This window comes from Bacillus rossius, chromosome 11 (genome assembly GCF_032445375.1).
Source record: "Bacillus rossius redtenbacheri isolate Brsri chromosome 11, Brsri_v3, whole genome shotgun sequence".
Classification (NCBI taxonomy): Eukaryota; Metazoa; Arthropoda; class Insecta; order Phasmatodea; family Bacillidae; genus Bacillus; species Bacillus rossius.
In genome coordinates, this window is record NC_086338.1 from 52,639,204 (window position 1) to 52,657,225 (window position 18,022).

The following is an 18,022-nucleotide window of genomic DNA, read 5'->3' on the forward strand; positions in this document are numbered from 1 at the left end:
GAATCGATACACACACTGGAAGAGCTGTCTGTGTCAACGACTGCTCGTCAGTTTGTTATTCACTGTAGCCTAACCAATATGTATGCTGGAATCTGTACAATACACCTCCAGGCCAGTTCTCAGACTGGTTTGCCAGCTGCCACCCGACACCAGAATCCCAAACTTCAGTTTTTACTGCAAAGAGAGGTAGTGGTAGCTCCGTCTCCACAAGCCCTCTACAAACTCCAAGAGATACATCGCCGCAGCGACCATGGAAGAGAGGAGAGCCCTGGCACTTTTTCATCCATCGGGTTGGCAGAGCAGCCAGAGGGTCCCTGCCTCAGATGTAACAGCTACACTGCTAGACGCCGGGAAACTGCTAACCAACTGCTGGCGAAACACCGACAGAGTTACAGGACGCCTTACGAACCTGTACCACCCCCATGATGAGGGCTTCGGCCTGTGGTGACGAATGGCTCAGAACTTCGAGTTGAAAATAGAAGCTCTGTGGTGGTTCTGAAATACTTTTAAATTGTGTGGATCGTTGGTTATGTTAGGTTGGCTATATATATATATATATATATATATATATATATATATATATATATATATATATATATATATTGACGCCGCCGTCAGTGCTCCCTCTGAGAGCACAGGCCGGTATGTGTCCTCAACACCTGATCTGTGATCTGTGCCGCGCCCCGAACGCGCCCGTGCGCGCAACATAGTGCAGTGCCCCGAACGGCGTGACGTCAGTCACGGCCGCCTACGTGTGCAAAGCGCCCGGCCGGGTGTGGCACTGCGCAAGGGTATTATTTATTCATGCATTTTATAATATAAACAGAAACTAATAAATCTAAAACCATCAATAATTAATGTTAAGTTAATAATCATTTTATAAAGGGTTATCATTCACAAAACTGGCCGAAGTCATCTTCCCGCGCTCCGCAGTTTTCCCGCGGAATTTTCCCCCTCCCTGGCCCCGGCGGCCAGGGAGGTTAGTCAGTCGCCATCCAGCACTCGCCCGGGCCGGCAGCTCACGCACGGGGAGCCCTCAACTTTCGCGCCAACGCCATAGTAACTACAATAGGTAATTATAACCATAATCTTTTTAATCCAGCTCCCCGGTCGGCCCGAAACGACCGTTCGCGACCCCGCGCGGTCCATTAATATGTGCAGTCCACCTCAGGACTTTTTATATATTACGTAATTAACTAGGTGACCCACCGTGGCACCTGCGCCTCACGCTATAACGTCCCACCCCGGGACATAGTTCTTCGCCCACGCAGGGCGGCACTGCGCCAAACGCGATACCAAACTTTCTGACGAGTCATTAACTGGGACGTGCCACGGCCACGCGTGTGATATCCAGTCAGATTCCACCGTGCCCGTACCCAGCGTAACGTGGCCCTCGCCACCACGCGGAGCAGCCGCCTTTGTATCACATCTGTGCGGGACTAACCACAGTGATTATAGTGTAATGTGTTATCTTAAGTAATTTGCGGGACCTATCGCCCACGCACTTCACGTTGCGTCCATGTACTCTCGCATAAGCCAGAATAGGTTCATCGTGCGCGGAGCCTAGGTCGACGATGAAGCGGCCAGTTACGTGAACGTGTGACGTGTAGATTGTGCGACGTAATAAATAACTAAAAGTACGTGTGTGTTTCATTAATAAGGCGTCCTGGGAGGCCATAACAGCCCGGGGAGTCCTTTGTCGACGCGTCCCTGCCTGCAGCCACGAGGCCAGGAACCCCGCCCTTGAGACCCAAAATTAACCAAACAGTTCAAATTCACGTAAATTCAGATCAGGCAACGGGGACGGCGTCAATATATATATATTGACGACAGTCGTCGTGCCTCCCAGATTCAGAGGCCGTACCTGGCCACCGACGTGGGCCTGAGGTAGCGTGTTTTCCCCTGTGAAGTGCGACGGCCAGGGACGCACCCGCGTGCGCCCTAGCATGCCAATGAGTGTTTTTTCTATGTGACTTTATCTTTTTATCTCTGTGTGTATATATTTGTAAATGATCAAGGGTCTTAAATGTATGTAAATAACTTATTTTATTTATTAATTATTGTGTAAATTCGCTGTTTAATTAATGTCTCGTGTAAGTCTTTATAAATAATTCTGTAACTTTTCTGAAGGGTTTCGCCGTGTAGTATGTAATTGCAGCCTGGCGCGCCGCGGGACGGAGCTCTCTCCCACGCCGGCCGATTTCCCCTCCCCTCCCCGCAACCTGCGGGCGCCGGCCCGCGGGCTAGCGGGGAGAGTCAGTCGCGTCCTGGTCTCGAGCGGAGACAGACGTGTTCGTCGCTCCGCGAGCCGCGTACTCTGCGCTTGTGGCTAGTCGTTCATTCAGTTCACAGATTGTCGCGGCAGCTGAGCTGCCACCGCGAACCAGTTTAGCATTGTTAATTTACGAGTTTTCGGGAGACGTGTCCAGCGGGCAGTTTCTACAACGCGAACGTGGTGTTACGGGTTTCTGAACTTTCGCCGCCTAAGGGACATTACGTAACGGGCCGCGTACGCACAGCGCTCCGTCTTCGAGCCCTCTCTCACGGGGTCACCTTAGCATTGAGAACTTTACGATTCGTGTTGAAACGTATTCGCGAACAGTACGGTCATCAGGGAGTCCGGGTCGCCGCGGTAGGGCACTTGTCCCGCGACGGTTCCGCCAGGCTGCGGCAGGTCTTTATACGTTAATAAAAATAGGCTCGTGAATTCGTTAATACCGTGTTCTGCTTGCGACAACCTACCAACATTCCTTATCACTTCACTCTCCCTCCAGGTCCCGCATTTCCCGGTCCCGGCCACGTTGGCCTGGACCCACACCTCTCCGACGAGAGCAGTACGGGCATAACAGGACATTTACTTCAACGGGAAAACGGGGACTTGAAGCCGAGGGACGTCAATATATATATATATATATATATATATATATATATATATATATATATATATATTGCCGTCACCCGACCTATGTGAGAGGCCCGAGGGGTACCTGACGGGCGCTACGGGCGTCGCGGTGCTCTTGTTGTCCGGAGGGGCGCCAGGCTAGCGGGCTGCTAGGCCGTTGGTCTTGGGTCGTGGGTACTCTGCCCCCGCGTGCCCCGCCAGGTACACGGCTTGAATCTACCCTGAATGGCTTTCCCTTGATTGTGAAGGCCGCTCGGCCGTGTGGAGGACGGGAGACTCCGGAAAATTAGTATACACGAGTTGGTGAGAATTACCTTTAATCTAGTCCCGCTACAAAACACTCTCACGAACACTTGGCGACGTCTAGCCGTTACACAATTAACACAGAAAAAACATAACACTACGCGACACTAACGGTTACCGCGGCAGTCTCGCGGGACGCGGGTCGATGCTCGCTGGAGACGGCCAGCGCCGAAAGTTAACGGGTGCAGGGGGGGGGGGTCGATGAGCGGCCTCCTAAGTTCGGTGAAACACTTACGTGAGTGATACGATCTGCAGCACGGTATCACGATGAAGACGGTCGGGATAGGCCCGGTTCCGTAAAATACGCGCCGAGTCGACGTGGGCAGCTATGAATTAATGAGGTTTAAATTTAAAGATTTAGTATAGAATAAAAATTAATAAAATGAAAGAAACTTGGATGCTGCCCACGGACACACGTCTGTTCCCGGCGCGGATTGGTTCGAGACTGCCGGACATGGCCGCCTCGCAAGGAAGAGAAACTTTCTCTTCTTTGTGAGTCGGCGTCAAAAAACTTATATTAATTTAATTTACTATATTACCAGTTAAAACATGTTCCAGGTGCCCAATTAAAATGTAGCACCTGGTAATTGGGTGCTTAAGGCTTAACAATAGTTTTAATGTATTTAATTATTTAAAATGTGACATCAAGTTGGCGACTGTAAATTTACTACCATGTTGTCCCACTGTGAATTTTTTAGAGGGACTTCTCCTATTCCGACATTCACGGGCATTTTAATTAAGGCCAGTGGCCGCGGTGACTGTTAATTTGGTTTGTTGTCTATTGGGGTCACGCCCGAGGCGCTCGCCTGACTCAATCCGGCTGGGCTAGGGGCGCGCTCCGAAAACGGGATACGGTACTGGCGGTGCGGAGTACGGGCTTAAAGGCCATGGTCGGTACGACGTCAATATATATATATATACAGTACGGAAGGCTAGTTATATTAGCTACCTTTAAAACCAGCATTAAATTATTCACCTCTTTATATTATGGTGTATATTCAGATAAAAATACACGACGTGTTACAGTAGGTAGGCTTATGACTGTATCGTAAGTTATTTTAATTAAATTTAATTTATTTATAAGGTAAACAATAGCATTATTTATATAAACTCATAGGCTATGGGTTTAAAAATATGTCCAATATAAATTAATTATTAGTATTTTTTTATTTATTTAATGCATTATTTTGGGCATGATGCAATATTGCACTGTTTGTCTTGGATAAATTTCGAAAATCAAATTTTTATCTTTAAAATTATTTTTTTTTTTATTTTCGGAATTTTTCATAACAAACAGTGAAAACTGCAATGGCTTGTGAACCTAAAACTTTTCTACATGCCTAAAACTGCTTTAAATCAAAATTATCCATTGCGTGAATCATTTAAAGAACAATTTTTTTTTTTTTTTGTAAATACTTTACAAATATTTTACATAAATTCGACCAAAAGTTTTTTTATTAAATTTGTGATATTGCCTGAGAGAACAGTATTATTAGTTTGTGATTAAAATTTAGGAAATCTAACTGATGTCGCAACCCGTATATTTTTGACGCAAAACTGACAAGTTGCAACGTAGTTGTGAAACCAACGCCCAGAACGCCGGGTGATGAATCACACGTGTGAGAGAAAAGAGAATGTGAGCGCTGTCATTGTTTCGTCATTCTTATACTAGTTCGTCGGCGCGTGTTGTAAATGATCCTAGGTTTTAGCATGATGATTTAAATACAAGTATATTGGTAAGTTGATGTGATTAGCATCTGTTGGTTTAAAAATTTATTTGTGCTTGCTATTTGCTTGATATGTTGTGTTGTCTACTGTATGCAGGGGCGCAACAACAGGGGGGGGGGGGGGCAAGGGTATTTTGCCCCTCCTCTGAAACCTTGAAGTGTGGGCAAACGGGGTCAAATAAAGTACTGTGTAATCAATTTTTAGATAATAAAACTGCTTAAATAGCACCATTTTCCACCTTGAAATACAAATTTTCCTGGGGCAGGACCCCCGATTCTTTATAAAAAGGTATATTACCCCCCCCCCCCCCCTTTTTTGGAAATTTAGTTGTTGCGCCCCTGACTGTATGGGACGCCACTTAATAAAAAAAAAAAACCGAGAAGTTTTTATTCCGTTCCTTGTTTTATTTTTAATGATTATGTGGAAGCGCATTTTGATATTTCCAAGAACTTCACATGTAATTAATATTTTTACGCTCACCTAGGCTGTGAACTAACTCTGCCACACATCCCTGCTCAAGTCCCGTTAAACATCGAATTGTTTTCAGCGGGAGACATTTATCTGATCCTGTTGCCATCCTACTGTTTGAAACTAGCGGCATTATGATCCTGTTCTCCAAAGATCCTTTGGAATATAGCATACCATGTTTTATAAAAGTTCTCCTTTTTTTTCGTTTTTTTATCTTTGACGAGGGGAAGGGGGCCACCATGCGGAAACCAGATCGCAAGCGAAGCAATCCGTAGCGTAGTCTGATGCACACCGGCTTACGATGCGAGGGGTCCTGGGTTCGAGTCCTGGGTAAGGCATGGGTGTGACATTTACATGTTGATATTTGATTATCTATGAATTGACATTGATGATTGCACTGAAACAAATTGAACCATTGGCCGTTTGGCGTAGAGCTGTAGGCCACATAATTCAAAGAAGAAAAAAATGATAGGGCTTTTTGTCAGTACGTTACGACCGGAGCCGAGACTGTTTTACACCGTAATAGGTTTTCCATTTAAAGTGAACATTGAATATTAAACAATATTAAAAAAATAGTCACTTGAATTGGGGTAATTGTCTTAAGTCGTGGTTTTTCAGGAAATTTATACCTAATACAAATCAGAATTATTTTTTTTTTTCGAAAACTAGAATCGTTTCTGTATTTACCTTTAAAACAGCATCATTCTATTCCAATGGGTTTACAGTTTATAGCTTGCATTATAATACCTATGCATGCAGCCGTCAAAATTTTTTTGTACGTTCATATACATGGAGAATTGCCTAATCGGCTAACCAAATATTCACAACAGTTCATTCTGGGGCCACTTTTATGCATGTTCGGTACAAATATTACACATTTTTTTTCATAGTGAGATAGATAGTTAAGATTAGTTCCAATTAAAATACTGTTATAAATTGTGGGTATTTGGTTTAATATATAGCTACATTAAATTTACTGTAAAATATTTATATTGGTTGCTTAGGAATTACAATGCAGAGTACGTAGCAACCAGTTTACACAAAGCCATTCTGATGCCCAAATAGTTTCGAAGTTCACTGAAGATTATTGAAGTTTGACGCTTGCATGAGCAATTCAGTAGCACATATTACAGGATAAATAGGTGCATTTAAGATATCCATGTTGTCTTTCATAGACTTATTATGTGAAGGAGGCATTAGAGAATAGTCGAGTTACATTAAAAATACTTCAAAAAAAGTGTGGACAGTTGATTAGGTTAGTATAGCTACATTAAAATAACTGTGAAATTGTGTGAACGGTTGGTTAGGTCAGGATAGCTACATTGTAAATTGTTAATTACTAAGCAACCATTATAAATATTTGAAAGTATTTTTAATGTAGCTATACTAATCTAACTAACTGTCCATAATGTTTTAAAGTATTTTTAACGGAGCTAACATAATCGACCATATTTGACTTACGTTCTCCGAAACAAATATAAACACACAAACCCACACTGTTAAGCAAAAAAAAAAAAAAATGGCAGTCGCGTCAATGCACAATTATTCTAATAAATGCTATAACCTGTGATTTCTCAGAAACCAGTAGGAATTTAGAAATGCTGTTTTCAGGGTAAATAGAGGAACGTCTTTATTGTTTCGAAAAGAAAAGAAAAATCAGTATTTTATTTATTTTATTTTATTTGTTTTATTTTATTTATGGAAAAGCACGGACGCGAGAATTTTACCCATATGTACATTACTATATTAACTTTAAAATTAATATTTACAATAGTTTTACACCAAATTTTAACCCAAAAATATCATTTTTAACACGTGGTGGCTGAAATAGTAGTAGGTATTCAATGTTCAAGTATTGCGGTGGCAGATTTACCACACAGGCGAACATAATGGTTAATTACTTGTTAAGTTCTTGAGAATATCTGAATGTGCTTTGAAAGAATCGTTAGAAGTAACAAGGAACTGTATAAATCCATTTTCAGCTACCTTCTATTATTATTTTTTTTTAGAGTTGTGCCCCAAAAAATGACAATTACCTTCTTTTTTTTTAAATGCTGGCATAAGCTTTGTCTTTCTTACAATAAAATACATGGAATTTTGTACTGACACCATTAAGGCCGGTCCACATGCAAAGTTTTGAGTAACAATCTACCTGCGCTGTTAAAACGGTGCAGAGCGTCCACATACACAGTTACTCAGTCATTAGTACGAGACAGTTATGGAGGCATTGTTTCATCTGTCAATTTTTGCTATCTTTTTTAAACCTCAACGTTCATAACATGTCAGGAAACTATGGTTAATGTGATGCCGGCACTGGCTGCTGAAGAGAGAGAAATTTTCCCATTTAAGGTTATTTCGTGAATTGTGAGGCGAGGCTGAAGATAGGTGCAGTTACTTATGTATGAATGTCAGTATATTGATTCGTTTTACTACAATAAGTGACCACACATATAATGATTGTTCATTTCTGCCCATGAGAGGCTGACCACAAGGTTAGGGTTCCTTACAGCTAGTGGGAGCTACAATGACTTGGAATTTATGTCTAAACAATTTCTGAGTACAATAATACGTGAAACATGAGCAGCTCTACAGGGTTATGCACAGATAATTCTTGTTTTTTTTTTTCTTTTCTTTTTCTTTCCACAAACAAGGGTAACTTAAATATAGTTCAATAAACTCTTTTCAAAAAACACATTTTATGTTCTGTACGAAGGTCAGCTATTTTCACTATCTTAAAAAAAAAAAAAAACATAAGAATGTTGAATATCTAGGCCACTCTCAGACGAAAACTGCCGTCTAAATGGAATGGAAGACTGAACTTGTGCGCTCGCACCTAATTGTGTGCGTGACATATCGACTAGCCTGTACAGTTATCTGAGGAGTCTTTCATCTCCGTATTCAGTCTTTTCACAGGACCGCGCAGTTCATAAAACTGCTCAGTTTTCCTGGTCCACATGCGACGTCTTGCCTGCAACAACTTGAACTGCCCAGGTAAAACTGTGCTTAAAACATTGCATGTGGTCTTTACATTATATTCACACTAATTACCAGCAATGAAACAACTTTTTGCAATATATTTTTTTTTTTCATGGAGATGTCAGTACTCTAGAAGATTACACTCACCCCCTCCCTTACTCCTATACAACTGCTACTATATTGACACAGTGGAAGGAGAAAGACGAGACCCGGGTCAGTATTAGGAGGGGATGGCACGGTGATGATGTGATTGGGTGGTGCGGATAAGTAGTGCCACGCCACTGGCGTGATCAGCGTGGTGGATGGCATATCCGGGAATTTGTATTGGACTGGCTGGTGAAAGCCAGGTTTCTGGAAGTTCAAGCAAGTACATTTGCAAGTACGAACACAACCAAAATGTAGCCAATGCTTAACTAATGAAGCTCAAAAACAACTAACATATCAACCCTTACAAACCAATGAAACTAATTTTTTTCTTTCTAATTTTCTGCTTTCATTCAAAGGAAAGTGTATAATTTTAAAAATTTCAGACTGTAATTTTAAGGTTAATTTTCTTGTGAATATTGGTACAAATAGTCTAGAAGAAAATCAACAAGAAAACCAAATGGAAACTTAGACACATTCCCAGCAATTTTATTCACTATGGTTACACATGCTTGATAGATCCACAAACAACTTTCAAAAATAGTAAATATTTGTGATATGCTGCAGTAGCAAATACCTAATTAAAACGGATCAGGTGCATAGCTATCTCAAAGGTAGGTAGTGATATGTGGCCTTAAATAGTAGAGCCTCAGTTATTTCAGAACTGCCATTTTACAGCTTAAAAAACTAACTGAAATAGTTCCTGAAAAAATTGCCCACAATAGACAAAAGACAAGAATCCTAAATTTGATTAATTATAGATAGTAGTATCTCTTTAGAAAGGAATTTTTTCTGGATCAGTAAGTTTTTATATATGTAGATTAGCCTAGTTACTACTACTTTTTTTGTAGTTAAACTATTGTACCTTAAATGTGAATGAAAACTAGTGTATAATCATCAATAAAAAAATTTGTCTTACTGAACATTTACATGCCAGATTTTGATGATACCGCTACCACAACAAATATACCATCATTTGAAATTTATTTCCTGATATTGTCTCCATTTACAACATTTCTTGTCATTTATACTTTCAAATTAAAAGTAAAACCGGAAGTTAATAAGCTGTCATAACCTTATGAACCTAAATAACCATCTACATTGCCAAGTTGTAACACTCCAGACCACAATCTAGCTCAGAATTGGTCTAGAGTGCACATACATGAATACTTGAAGAAATTTGTTGGGCATTGAAAAAATATTTTTAAGTTAAAAAAGGTGGTTCTTGCTGATTGATTGATTATGGAAATAAAATCTTTGGGACACAAAACAGATTTTAACTGTTTTTTTTATTATTTATCCTTCATGAAAACTCACAAGTCACAATGGCTGCCATGCCATCTTCCGTCCACAAAACAAGTAGATGTCAAAATTACAAATTGGTCACGCAACACGACTTCTCTGACTCAAAACAGATCCATTACCTTTCGTCAGTCCGATGGCATGGTGGAGAGGTTCAACAGAACTCTGGAGGAACACCTTGCCAAGGCTGTGTCCGAGCGTCAGCAGGATTGGGATCAACACATCCAGTTGTTACTGATGGCGTATAGGTCTACCATCCAGGACTCTACCGGGCAGACCCCTGTGAGTATTGTGTTCGGACAGGAGTTGAGGCTGCCCTGTGACGTCAAGTTCGGTCATCCTTGCCGGGAGCCGACCAACACCACTGATTATGTGAATCGCCAAAAGGAGATAATGTCGCTTGTACATGAAGAAGCCAGCGAAAATCTTCGATTAGAGACGAATCGAATGAAGACAAAGTACGACCTGAAGGCTAACTCAAACGTATTTCAGGAGGGCGACCTGTTGTGTAGCTGTACAACCCGCAACGAAGGAAGGGAAGGTGCCCTGGGCTCCAAGCAGCGTGGGAAAGTCCGTTTGAAGTCTTGAAGCTGCTAAATTACGTGTTCTGCCGCATCCAGAGAAGGAAAGAGGGGACGGATGCAAGTGATACATTTGGACCAATCTTGATTAACCACGTTAAAAGTGGTTTGCAGCCTCGGATAAGCGAAATCTCGGATAGCATAGATAGTCTTTGATTTCAGTTGGCAGTGTTTTCATTTTCTGGGCTTTTTTTTTTTTTTTTTTATATGTATATTCTTTCATGTCACTCCATGATTTGCTCAACCAGTAAATGTCATCTTGAAGTTAATTTTTGTTAGGTTTCGACAACATTTTGATAATTTATTAGGTCCTCAGTCAAATTTTTCAACAATATTTGCCTGTAATTAATGGCGCCTTTGGTTGGCTCACTGAATACTGAACCCCAGTTAATTGAAGTTCTGTTGAAGACACTACGGTTTAGTTTAAATCGCAAACCTAAACTATTGTTTTTTTTCCTCTCGCTGTGCTTAATTTGTTTTTTATTGCCCTTTTTTTTTTTTAAAGTATATATATATTTTACAGACTTGAAACTTCACAGTAATGTTCCTTATGTTACGCAGGATGACATTTTCCGAAAATTAGATCCCATGGGTGGTTAAAACCAGGCAGCAGTGGGTACTTTGTCTGCATGAGAACAGGATTTTGCATTGTTCATGCCTTCTGCATCTCCATGGCAACAGGCATCGCGCGGCAGTGGCGTACCCACAAGGAGGGGCATGTATAATGAGCGGCGCAAGAGTGATCTGCCTGTAGACTGCCGTAGCGAAGTACAGGTATATCAGTTGTAAGTTGCGTGCACGAGTCGGAAAACCATCGGTGCTATTAATTTTCTCTCCGGTACATTATACAGCATTGTAATAAATTTTCACTGAATTTTTTTTATTTACCATTACTGTAAATGGGAGATGTGGCTTAATTTTTTTCCATTAGTATAGCCGTGCGAAGCCGGGTCGGGCAGCTAGTAAATTAATAATTCCAAAATAAGGGTTGTGACTTATACCCCGTACATTGAAATATTTCCGATAATCACTTTCCTTTGAAACAAGATAGGTTAATCACTAAAAATCATATAGAGGTATTGTCAGCTACAGTCACACTACATACGGTAATCAATGGTATTAGGTGTTAACTCCGTCTAACACTCCCCCCCACCCCCTCCTTTTACTATTCATCTCCTGCACAAAATAAGTGCTCAGGTCCCCACTGACCCGCCTAACCATAGACGGGTGAGGATTGCAATGACCTCTTTTGCATGAGTTGAAGTATGTGCTCAAGTTGGCCTTCAGAACAATGCAAGCCCTGGAATTAGATTTTAAATTGTCGAAAATGGGGGCGAACTAGGTAACAAACTGATTCTAACAGATATTTGTTAAGGAATGCATGAAATGTTATGCCATACCCGTAAATCTATTATAAAATGTACTTATATGACATTTCACATTTTAAAGTTAGTCTACAATGTTTAAGAATAAAATGTTATAGTCAGGCACAGTAGTTTCACTTATTTTTGGAGTTAGCTACTTGCGTAAACTTATGTATACTTTGACAATATTAGTGGAAAACTGTACCCCTAAAAGGTCCCTGTACAATATTTCTATATAGTAGTCTGTACATTAATAATATGTAATACTAGTTATTAATAATGATAAATATTTTACCATTGTAAACAACTCTTTTAATTATTCCATCAAGATATACATAGCATGGTTCAGTATGTTAACACTAAAAGTAAGTAGCATTTTATCTACAATTAAACTGCTTGCAGGTATCTTCAGTCATGGGAGACAAACAGTTTGTGGCTCGGTTCCACTCGCTGAGCGGTAAAACCATCGGAGAAAAACTGAAGAGCCTGAACCACCTGACCAGAGACATCAGGTCCACTTGCTCGCAGGAGGATGTCGACCAGTTCATTGCAGCCGTGAAGCCGGCCAATAACTTTGAAAAACTGCTGAAAGGCAGACTGATAGACACGTTCAAGAAGACTCGGGACGTGGTGGATGTCTTGAAGTGTGAAGACAGATTGTTTATAAAGCAAGTGCTTGGCTGTGACTGGTTCTTCGAAGGCAGCAGTACCGACTTCCCCACGTGCGAGTTCTTCTTCACAGACGTGTTCCCCAACACGTCGTTCAACACCCGCAACGACATCATCCACTCGTTATCGCTGCACTTGAGGGACGAGCGTGTGGCGGAGCAGTTCTTCAGCGCGGTCAGGAGCGAGTACGGACTCCAGCAGGCCAAGTGCTTGCTGTGCGCGTGCCGTGCACACTTCGTGCAGTCCGTTCTCGACACGGACGGCGCTCGCCTGCACTTCACGGAGCGAGAGGTGTCGCGGCTGGTGACGAAGTTCCCTCTCCTCGTGAGACTCAACTTCAAAAACCAGTGTTTCACTGCCCTTCAGTCTACAATTCTGCAAACCATGTTAAATGTGGATGTTAAAATATTTATAGAGTTGTTTGAAATAATAGAATACCATGTTGATATTGAAATTGGCAGACGAGCATGCAAGAAAATAATCGGTTGTAATCCATCTGCCGTTGTAAAGTCAGCAACAAAGTACCTTAGAGTGACAAAACCTAAATATTTGCAAAAGTATTTAGCACCAGAAGATTTTACAAAGTTTTATTTAGCTATATTTCCAAAATCTTATAATGATGCCTACTTCTTTGTAGATGGTGGGGAATTTTATACAGTGGTAGAGTCTCTGGCTCCAGAGAAACGCTTGGACCTGATGCTCAGTAGTTTTGAGAAGGTGTACGGGCAACAGTTACTGGCACTCCCAGACCTTGTCGGGGAGAAGCTACTCCAGATGTTGCCAGCGGACAAGAGAGAGACGTGTGCACAGCTGAAGATAGAGCTGTGCTTGAGCAGAGATGAAGATGAGACACTCTGGATCTGTTACCTGCCCACAGGGAAGTCTGTTCCGACGTTGAAGAAGCTTCTATTACAGGCACCAGACCTGGATCAAAGATGTCGCCTGATATCTTACCTCATACTCACATGCAAGGTTAATGAGGATTTGGATGAGTTGGCGTCCGTTTGTAAGCATGTTGTGGCACGGTACCGCAATGACGACATTTCACTGAGAATTAATGTACTGAATGAATTAAGTCAAAAATTTGATCTTCTGAAACTGGATGATAGGCACTGGACCTCAGTTCTGGAAGTGATCAAAATAATTTTCTTGAATGCTGAACATGAGAGTAACCGTTGGCTTCTGTGTGAAATTATAGGCAAATCTGTTCATTACAGACTGAACCAAAATGCTGACATTAGTGAACAAATTGACCAGTTGATTATTTTTAAGGAATGGATTGTTTTAGAAGATAAACCTGAGTATCAGCAAGTTATTTTTAAGGCATTCGGAGAAAGAATTCCTCTGTCTAAGAAAGTAAATGCACCATTGACCTCTCTAGCCTTATCACTTTTGAGTTCTGTAAGTTGTTGGAACATGACACATACATCATTTCAGTTTTCCCTTCACAATTTTTCTTGGGTTGTAGAAAACCTAAAAATTATTATAGAGACAGATTTGCATAGGAGCAAAAATGAAGTCCTGGAACATTTAAAGTATGATTTAGAAACCAAACAGCTAGTGTGTCCAGAGCATGTTTACCAAGACAAGGTGGTAAAGGATTTGTTGTATTTTCTAAAAATGGACACAGAAAAGTTTATTAAGAATGCTGAGGAAGAATTAGCCTTTTTACTCAGTAAGAACCCTAGGAATTACAAGCAACTTTTTAAGACATGGAACTTGCGAAGTTTTACTAATATTAAGGAAGTTGTTGTCCAGATATGCAGCGAAGCTCTCAAGGATGTGATAGGAACACGCAAACAAGAAAATGCCATCATCATTTTATCATTCCTCATGGATGCTGAGAGTTTTGTGCGTTTGATTGAGCCTTTCCAACCTGTGACAGACAAAATAGACCCAGCGGATGAAAACACGGAGAAGATGCTACCTTTGATTAAAACTTCTGCATTGTGTTTGAAGAATGTCAATCCGTGGAATGACTACAGCAGTGTGGCCAAGTTTTGCAAGGGAGATTACCTCAAGTATGTTCTTGGGTCCTTGATGAGTGTGTGTTACAACACGAACCAGAGAAAGATTGTTCCATTCTTGGAGACGCTGACTGATTCTCCAGTGTCTGTAAAGAAACACGCAGTGAGGTTGTCGTTCAACATCGTCAGTAAGCCGCAGCTGATGTCTCTGCTCAGTAATCTGTGGAACAGAGACAAGAACCCAGCCACTCGCGAGATTCTTCTGGCCCTAGTGTGGAAGGCATTCTCCGAACCTAGCGCTGACAAGTTCACACTCCTGAAGTACTGCTTGAAGTCCCTCACGGTGGACGACAAGAACCTCTTCGACAAACTGTCGGACGACTCTCACATCCCGGATGAATACAAGGCAGAATACATCCAACTGTGCTGGGACAAGTTGCACGACTTGCTTCAGCAAGGAGCCAAAACCAAGACTCATATTTCTCAGCTCATATCTAAGTGTGAGAACGCAGTAGAGTTGCTTCCACCCAGCTTCTGTGAACACGTGCTCCAGAAGTACTTGTGTGAAGGCTCGCCGCATAAAGAAGCATGCATCGAATTAGCAGTTGTGTATGCCTTAAAGTCTGGTACCGAAAATGTGCTAAATGAACGATACAATTTTATTTCAAAATTGTTTAAGGATTTGATAGTACGAAGCGCCTCCGGAAGAAATGATGTGGCATCATTCATCAGCCAATTGTGTACTCAGGTTTTACTTTCTAAATATGAAATGACTCTGCAAGTATTGGAAAAATTTTTGCTGATTTGGCCATCAGTACTAAGTCCAGTACATAAATTTGAGTCCTTTTTGTTGCATAACTTCACGTTTTTCTATTTCAGTGGCATGCCAGAGTTTAATTTGGTTAGTTTTGGTAAAGTTAGCTTGGCCTATGTCACTTCATGGCTGAATGAGTATGGTTCAGAAGCTATAATTCTGGTTTGCAGAACTTTAAAGAGTTTTGTGAGCTCTGTTCAGAGATTTCATTGTGGTGATTGCGAGAAGGAGGAGACACAATATCAGGTAATATCCGGTCTTCTCACGGAACCTGTGCCAAAACACGCCTACATAATGGCAGCCTATTTGATTCCAGAATGTTTGGATCTTCCAGAAGAGAAAGCTAGATTCATACCTATTATTTCAACATTATTCAGAGTTCAGGATAAGTCAGTAGGTGTAATAATTAATTCCTTGCCAGTTTTTAAAAATAATTTAAAACTGCTTGATAATGACATGTGAGGAGATGCCAGATGAAATAATTGTTTTCCCAGCTTTTTTCTTTCTTTCTTTCTAGTACTGTACATAACTGTAGTTTCTGCTAATGTAATTCTCAGTATGGTCATATGCATTTATATCTGAGAAATGTGTTTTATTAGTTTAAAGATTGTAAGTAATTTTTACTTAAACCAATGTGTATGTTTAATTATTCTATCCTTTAAGCTGTGCTGCAGAGAAGCCTTATTGTTCTTAAATGTTTATATTTGGGAATTTTTTTTCTGGTCACGGAACATAAAAAGAAAGATCATTGCTTGTTGCCTATGCGCTTGTGGCCTTGTGTAACAGTATCCAATCATGTGTGATATGTGTGTGCGTCGTGTTTAATGCACTTTTTTATGTTTGGTTTGTTTTTGCAAGCAATATCCATTTCTTTCAACGTCTGCAGTTCTAAGAATTAATGCAGCAGTGTAGTGTCATATCCTGAATCCCCTGAAAATATCCATTTCTTTCAACGTCTGCAGTTCTAAGAATTAATGCAGCAGTGTAGTGTCATATCCTGAATCCCCTGAATTGTTTTCTGTTTATGCTGGGTGTTTTATGATTCTTTTAAAATATTTATTTATCAAGATAACAGTTCAGAATATTGCTACCATTTAACTATTTATCAAATTTATACTAGGTAGGCTAATGGGAATCAAACCATTTTATATTTCTGTGCGAGTTTATTGTGGTGGTGATAGCACGGGCAACGAAAACGTTGTGGAGTGTGAATCGCTGGTTTGATGCTCAAATTGATTTCTAACTCGCGGTAATCTTCTTGATTCCAAATTATAATTGTTTTCTGTGCAGCCAAAAGTTATTTGTAAATATAAAACAAATAAAAATAACTTAATCATTTTTGATAGTTTATACAGTTAGTATACAGTTAGAAATATGGCATTACATCACTGAGTTATTTTTACTTTCTTATTTTGTTAAACTTTAGATCCTTATTAAGAACCTGTAATTTTTAGTTGTAATGAAGATTTATATATATATAATCTTTACCTGAGTAAGGGGACATGGAGAAAATTTATACATTGATGTACCTTTAACAGTTTGCTTTTACCCTGTTGCATTTGATATTGTATGTTGCTGATTTGAGGGTGTTATTAGTCGTAGAACCTGCAGATTCTCCCTTTTGAAACTGCACAGTACAGTAGTTGTGATGGAGCTTCACAACATGTAGTGATTATAGCATACATGGCTCTGCAGCTTTGGTGGTGCCCTTTGTGAAAGCGCTCTTCCACACTCACAACTTGCGGTCTCTGATACACACACGCAAATACGTATCGGAGCTGACATTGGCAGCGCACTGCTGATTCCTCTTGCCGTTTCACAACGGTGCGATGGGTTATCGCTAGCGGGTGAGGGAAAGTCCGTGCTACCTTAGCTCGAGCGGGCCTTAACATGACCACAAGGTCGTGCAAGCATCGAAGCCCGTGTCGGGCGTTTGCTCACCACACGCTGTCACGAAACCTGCGTAGTGTTCATCGTCATGCGTGGTCCCTTGGTGACTGGTGGGGCGGTGTGTCATATGGTCGGACAGGTGCCGCGAGAGCTAGAGAATTACGTCATCATGCCGACTCTGGGACCGTTGTTAGTCGTTTTCTTGCTAATCGTAACAACACTGGAGACCAGTCAAAAATATCTTGCCGTGTATCTGACAAGTCTCATAATTCATATTGTATGTTAAGTGGTAAAAGATATTTTTTTTTAATGGTGTTTGCTGCAGTGTGTTGTTTTTGATGACCTTTATTAATATTTTGTTGAGACGTAGTTGTTTCCATTGATTTATTTTTATTTGATATTTTACTGTAGAATTGTAATTTCTTTTGTTACACTCTTGAGGCTCTTACGAAAATTAAGTTTGTTAGGGTTAATCTAGTTTACTCTTTTCACGTAGCAGTTTAACCATTAACTTCTCTAACAAGTTTAACAGATATAATTTCTTATACATTTTAAGATAGCGGCAGTTCTAAAAAAAATATATTAACATTGTATATGCTAAGAGACTTAAAATTTGATTCTTTCTACAATTAAAAATTGTATGTGGTGTACAAAACCTTATAAAAAATTTTTTCTTCATTATCAAAAATAAAAATAAATTTATTACATAAATATATTCATTAATTATTTTTGTCAACATATTATTTAGTCAATAAAGTCTGATCTCTTCAAACAAATAAAGACGTACTCTTAAGTATTACTATAATTGTTTAAAAGTTTTTTTTTTTCCTTGATTCAAACAGTTAAGCAAGTTTAGTTCTGAGGCAATCGAGTTAAGTAAAGAGTTATCCTGATCCAGATTTCAAATATGGGTC

The 18,022-nt window shown here is 40.3% G+C and overlaps 1 protein-coding gene across 3 annotated transcripts in view; it reads left to right on the forward strand.

The window, feature by feature from the left end:
• Positions 1 to 4,597: 4,597 nt before the first annotated feature.
• The window catches only part of LOC134536986 (uncharacterized), a 31,580-nt gene continuing 18,155 nt past the window's right edge, over positions 4,598 to 18,022 (forward strand). Inside the window, exons 1-2 of one of the 3 annotated variants that reach the window (XM_063377122.1) lie at positions 4,659 to 4,941; positions 12,171 to 16,137. In XM_063377122.1, coding sequence (XP_063233192.1) covers positions 12,183 to 15,680 — 3,498 coding nt within the window. In that variant the 5' untranslated portion in view covers positions 4,659 to 4,941; positions 12,171 to 12,182 and the 3' untranslated portion in view covers positions 15,681 to 16,137. Of the gene's footprint in view, positions 4,942 to 12,170; positions 16,138 to 18,022 lie in introns of those variants that run through there. The other 2 variants (XM_063377121.1, XM_063377120.1) reach the window with 2 other exon arrangements.